The 6,363-nt window shown below is 57.4% G+C and overlaps 1 protein-coding gene across 1 annotated transcript in view; it reads right to left on the bottom strand.

Annotated features, from left to right (window-relative positions):
* SHISA7 (shisa family member 7) overlaps positions 1–6,357 on the bottom strand; it is a 13,938-nt gene extending 7,581 nt beyond the window's left edge. The window contains exons 1-3 of the mRNA XM_014537329.1: positions 5,020–6,357; positions 3,769–3,834; positions 2,949–3,098 (exon numbers count right to left, since the gene is read on the bottom strand). Of these exons, the coding sequence (XP_014392815.1) occupies positions 2,949–3,098; positions 3,769–3,834; positions 5,020–5,074 (271 nt within the window). The 5' untranslated portion in view covers positions 5,075–6,357. The remainder of the gene's footprint in view (positions 1–2,948; positions 3,099–3,768; positions 3,835–5,019) is intronic.
* Positions 6,358–6,363: the final 6 nt, after the last annotated feature.

The following is a 6,363-nucleotide window of genomic DNA, read 5'->3' as shown; positions in this document are numbered from 1 at the left end:
CCCCCCCCTCCCCTGGCTTCCCTCCATCCTACCCCGCGTTGCACCCGCACCCGCACCCCCACGGGGACCCTGGGCATCACTCGGGTCATTAGCCAGGGCAGGGGCGCAACTGAATCAGAACAACCCGCTAGCGATGTGGCCAAAACACGCTCCCCGGCCCCCCTCCCAGGCACCGAAGCAGAACCCAACGCCTGCTTTGGAGGGAGCACTTCCCTCCTCCCCGCCCCCCACCATCCTGCAGCAGTGCTTTCTGTGAAGTCAATTTTATGGGTGGTGACCAGCGTTTTGAAAAAAATGAAATAGCACCCTGGCCAGGGTGGATCAGTGGTTAGAGCTTCGGCCTGCCTGCCTCCCTGAGGGTCCCGGATTCGATTTCTGGTCAAGAGCAGGTGCCCCGGTTGTGGGTTCCATGCCAGCCCCCAGTTGAGGTGCGTGTGGGAGGCAACCAATCGATGTGTCTCTCTCACACTGACGTGTGTCTCTCACACCAATGTTTCTCTCTCTCCCCGTCCCGTCCACTCTCTCTGAAAATCAATGGAAAAATAAAATCCTCACTCCGAGGGTGAGGATTGAAAAGCACAGAAAATTCTACTCACAGGCGACCCCTGTGAAAGGGTCGTTCGACCCCCCAAAGGGGTCGCGACCCAGAGGTTGAGAACCGCTGCGAGTAGCTCTTCTTTCCGAAGCAGAACCCAACGCCTGCTTTGGAGGGAGCACTCCGCCCCCCCCCCATCCTGCAGCGGTGCTTTCTGTGAAGTCAATTTTATGGGTAGTGACCAGCGTTTTGAAAAATGAAATAGCGCCCTGGCCAGGGTGGATCAGTGGTTAGAGCTTTGGCCTGCCTACCTGAGGGTCTCAGATTCGATTTCTGGTCAAGGGCAGGGGCCCGGGTTGTGGGTTCAATGCCAGCCCCCAGTTGAGGTGCGTGTGGGAGGCAACCAATCGTGTGTCTCTCTCACACTGACGTGTGTCTCTCACCATGTGGGAGGCAACCAATCGATGTGTCTCTCTCACACTGACGTGTGTCTCTCACACCAATGTTTCTCTCTCTCCCCGTCCCGTCCACTCTCTCTGAAAATCAACGGAAAAAAAATCCTCACTTCGAGGGTGAGGATTGAAAAGCACAGAAAATTCTACTCACCAGAAGGCATCCCCCATCAAAAGGGAGTGAGGGTGAGTGCTGGTTCATACGTTTTTTTCAGTTATGTGTGTGTTACTGAAATGTTAACGGATGAAGTGACATAACCCCTGATATTTGCTTTAAAATGATCCACGGGAAGATGGGATGGAGGGAGGATAGGATAACCAAGTGTTGCTCATTGTTCAAGTTGGATGATGGGAACATGGAGGTTGATGCGACAATCTTCTCTCCTCTTGGGTATGTTTGAAATGTTCTTGTGTAAAGAGAATTTTAACCCTAGCGGGTGTGGCTCCGTGGATAGAGTGTCGCGGCCTGTGGACTGAAGGGTCCTGGGTTTGATTTTGGTCAAGGGTACATGCCCGGGTTTTGGGCTCAACCCCCATGTGGGGCGTGCAGGAGGCTGAGGGAATTGGTGATCTCTGTAAAAAACCAATAAAATATATTTTTAAAAAGATTAAAAATATATTAATAAAGAGAATTTTAATAAAAATTTATTTGAGCCAGAGGATACATCTAGAAGCAAGATCTCAACAGATTGAGATAAATTCTTCCAAAAATGTTCTTAATAACAAGTTCCAACAGTTTCCTGTAATTAAAAATGTGCAAATATACATGCATCTCATGGGCCATCATGTTAAAAGCATTTCTTACTTGGCTCTCAGTTTAAAATGTTTGACGGGGTGGGCCACTGAGCCAGAAATATCCAATAGAGTTGCAATGAATAGATCAGGGATGAGATTGTGACATTATTTGGGCTGATGGGACCCACGCCTGGGATTGTTCCTGGAATCATTGGAGACTTTTTTTTTTTAAATCCTCACCCGAGGTTATTTTTCCATGGATTTTTAGGGAGAGTGGAAGAGAGAGGGAAAGACAGAGAGAAACATCCATGTGAGAGAAACACATTGATTGGTTGCCTCCTGCACAAGCCCCGACCAGGGCCCAGGCCAGGGAGGAGCCTGCAACCGAGGTTCGCGCTGACCGGAATCAAACCCAGGACCCTTCGCTCTATCCACTGAGCCACACCGGCTGGGGCTGGAGGGGACTCTTTTCTGCTGGTTGAATGACAACCTGGAAGTTCTCAGGTCCCTGTTTGCAGCCATGGGGGGATATCTGTCTGAAAGTGAAGCCAGCCCCCTGTTTAGCAGAGCTGAGAGATGTAGAATCCTGGAGACAGCTTCTGAGCACCTGGATCCAGCCACACCTGAAGCTCCTGACCCATTCTCAAGCTCACTTAGTTACGTGTATGTGTGCGCGCGCGCGCGCGCTTGAGAGAGAGAGAGAGAGAGAGAGAGAGAGAGAGAGAGAATTCTCAGGTCCCTGTTTGCAGCCATGGGGGGATATCTGTCTGAAAGTGAAGCCAGCCCCCTGTTTAGCAGAGCTGAGAGATGTAGAATCCTGGAGACAGCTTCTGAGCACCTGGATCCAGCCACACCTGAAGCTCCAGGCCCATTCTCAAGCTCACTTAGCTACGTGTGTGTGCGTGTGTGTGTGTGTGTGTGTGTGTGTGTGTGTGTGTGTGAGAGAGAGAGAGAGAGGGGGGGGGGGAGAATATGCATGGGTGCATGCGCTTAAAGTCTTATTTCTGTTCATTGAAAATGCAAGTCCTGATAAATACAGTAGACCCAGGGGTGGTACACCAGGAATTTGCATTTTAAAAACCACCCCAGGTAATTCTGATACAAATGTGCTTCCGGAACAAACGTGGAGGGGGAAGCTCTAAATAAGCCATCAGAAAGCTGTTGGACCACTGTCCGCGGTCCTGAACCTCGGCCCTGGCCCTGACCCCGCCCTTCCGGGGACTCACCCAGCCTCTTGAGGGAGGAGTAGCGGTTGAGTTCGGATTTCACAGCAGCCTCGTAGGACGGGGGCAGATGCGAGAGGTTGTGGAAAGACCGAGAGCAGGACAGCGTGGAGTAATGCAAGTTGGGGCTGGGAGGTGGGGCGGCCCTCCAGTCTGGGGCAGAGAGCACAGCTGGGGTCAGTCCAGCCCCTCCTCCCTCAGCCCAGGAGCCCATGGGAGGTGGGGCGGCCCTCCAGTCTGGGGCAGAGAGCGCAGCTGGGGTCAGTCCAGCCCCAGCCCCTCCTACCTCAGCCCCAGACTCCCTGCCCCCAGCCCCTTAGGGAGTTATATATCTGGGATCGAAGCCCCTCAGGGCTCCCGCTGTCCAGGCTGTCTCTGCCCACATAGCCCCCAGCCCCTCCTCCCTCAGCCCCAGGAGCCCAGCCCCCAGCCCCTTAGGGGTTATATATCTGGGATCGAAGCCCCTCAGGGCTCCTGCTGTCCAGGCTGTCTCTGCCCACGCCAGGAGACAGGCTCTTTGCTGGGGAAGGAGGAACGTCACAGGAGGAGGGGCAACGGGCCCTGGCTCAGCACCTGCTGGGTGCCCTGCCCCAGGCAGGGGGGCGGGGGATGGACTCCTGCATCTTCCCACCAACTCCCGTGGGTGGGAGAGTCGGCCACTTCCGGTGTCCAAGTGGGAAGCGGAGGTTCGCTCGGTTACCTGGCTGGACGTGAGGACAGCCTCATGGGGCCTCCCACCTGCTCTGTCCCAGGCCCCCCCTGGGGTGCTCTCAGGAGCGGGAGGAGAGGGGCCCTGTGTCCCCTGCCCGGCCCTGGCACGTACCCAGCGTGGTGGCGTGGTGCTTGGGGCTGTTGACGTTGAGGTGCAGGTAGTTGTGGTGCAGGTTATCTGTGGGGACCAAGAAGGGAGGTGGCATCACCACCATCGCCCACTCCCAGCGGGCACTGCTGTGCCCAGCTCTGGCCCCGCCTGCCTCCTGGATCATCACACCAGCCTTCTGGCCCCTGGCCAGCCATGTCGAAGGTCAGCCCCACCACGGGACTCCTACACCCCACCTGCCCCTCCGCTGCCCGACACTCTTCCCACGTCTCCGCACCACCCACCCGGGACAGTTACCACCCACCCCTCCTCTCAGGCTGCCCTTCTCTCTGGCGCCTGCCTGAGTCCCCTCAGGCCCACCACAGGGCCTTTGCACCTGCTGTTCTCTCTGCCTTGAAACCCTGCCTCCCCTTCTTTGCCTGCAGAACTCCTACTCATCGCCCAAGATCCAGCTCAATGTCTCTTATTACTGCTCCTCCGACCCAGCTCAGGCCTGGACCGTCCTCCCAGCCTCTCCCCTCCACAGAGCAGAGCTCCCCCCACTTCTGACTTTGCTCTAAACTCCTCTGTGGCTACCCATGGCCCTCAGCGACCCTTATGACCGCTCTGCAGATTGGCTGGTTGACCGGTAGTTATGACACACACTGACCACCCAGGGGGCAGACTGCTCAATGCAGGAGCTGCCCCCTGGTGGTCAGTGTGCTCCCACAGCCAACCTCCGGAGGTCCCTCCCTTCCAGCCAGCCGGTCAGGCCAAGGGACCCCGCCCATGCACGGATTCGTGCACCAGGCCTCTAGTGTAAGCACAACAGCAGCAGCTCGCATTGACACAGCACGTGTTCTGGGCCAGGCATGGCTCTGAGACCCTCACAACAGCCCAACCAGGGAGCGCTGTGTGCTCCTCACCTTATGGGTGAGGCACGGGCTTCCAGGTCACACAGAAGCAGAGCCAGGATGCCAACCCCAGTGGTCCGCTCCCTTCTCCCCCCAAATCCTAATCCAACAGTTAGGCGCGTCCTGGTGTGTTGTCGGCTGTCGGGTGGTCTGACGCGGAGTTTGTCCAGCTCAGGGGCTGAGAGTGTCTAAATCTAAGTCACCGTGGTGTCCATGCGCCCACCCAGGGTGTCCACAGGAGGCAGGGCGCGGGTTCTCACTGCCCCTCTCATCTTGGAGGCGGTGGCTGGGGGCGGGGCCAGCCGGATGGGGCGGGGCCACAGGGACGAGGGGCGTGGTCAGAGGCCCAGGTCTCACTCACCGAGATTGGAGGGCTTCATGGTGTTGTAGAGGTTCTTGGGTGTCCTCGGGGCCATACTGTCCGGACCCCCGACCCCCGGGGTCAAGGAGCTGCTCCGTGCCCGGTCCGGGCGGGTCCCGGGTCCCGCCTGATGCCTCAGGATGTCCACCAGAGCCCTAGGGGGGCAGAGGGACAGTCAGGGGCCTGAGGACGGGGCGCGGGAGTGGGGACCCGGGCTTCTTTCCCCTCCCTGTTCTCACCTTTGGGGGCTTCTCGCCTTTGGCCACACCCCTCGCTAAGGGCACTCTGAGCTCTGTCCGCCCAAAGGTTCCTGGGACCACACTTCCTGCCTGAGGCCCCTGCCCCATCCATGGGGACCCGCCCACATCTCCTCCCCGTGGCCCCGCCGAGGCCTGGGAGCTCAATCCTGTTTCTTCTGCAGCTTCTCCAGGGGATAAAGGGTGCCCCATTCACCCAGCTCTACAGACCCCAAATCTTAGAACCACCCTGGGGTTCTCTTTCTCTTTCCCTCACGTTCCTCAGCAAGTTTGCAGATTCCACCTCCAAAGTAGCTCCCACATGGGACTGCTTCTCACCACCTCAGCTGCTCCCAGCTCTCTCTCCCTCTCTCTCTCAGGGACCCTTGCTACAGTCTCCTGACTGGTCTCCTGCTTCCGCCCTTGTCCTGTGCAACCTTGTCTCCCCGCACAGCCTGAGCTCAGGGCCCTCGGTGGCTCCCCCATCACCCCGGAATTAACCTGGCCTCCGCCTGCTTCTCTCCACCTCCTCTCAGCTCTGCCGGCTCCTATGCTGTTCTGCAACCACCACCCCAGGGCCTTTGCACGTGCTGTTGCCTCTGTCTGGGATGCTCCTTTCCTCCAAGTCTGCTCGGAGCGGCCTTTCCCGGCCACGTCTTATAAAACACCCCCGAGCCCCCCCAAACCCAACCCCTCATTCTGCTTTATTTAGTTACCAGTCTCTAGAAGGATATTGCATATGTGTTTGCTTGCTCACTGTCTCGGGCACTAACTTTTATGACAACGGTAGGCAACGTTTACTGAGGGCTTTCCGTGTGCCAGGCCTCGACGTGAATCAACCCAGTTCATCTTCATTACAGTCCGAATGGGTGGGGAGCATTGATTAGCCCCATTGTGCAGACGAGGAAACTGAGGCACGGATGGGTTAAGCAAATTGCCCGGCGCCACACAGCCCACAGGCAGCAGGCCTGGGGTGGGAGCCAGGCTTACCCATCGGGGCAGGGACCTTGTTTCGTTCACTCGAGTATCCCCAGGTCCTGGCCCGCAGAAAGCGCTCAAGAAACATTTGTTGAATGAATGAGGCGCGAGCCTCCCTCACTCATTCGCA

The sequence above is a fragment of the Myotis brandtii genome, unplaced genomic scaffold (genome assembly GCF_000412655.1).
Source record: "Myotis brandtii unplaced genomic scaffold, ASM41265v1 scaffold1763, whole genome shotgun sequence".
Taxonomy (NCBI): Eukaryota; Metazoa; Chordata; class Mammalia; order Chiroptera; family Vespertilionidae; genus Myotis; species Myotis brandtii.
The sequence above is the reverse complement of the archived record's forward strand: the minus strand, read 5'-3'. Positions and strand labels throughout refer to the sequence as shown.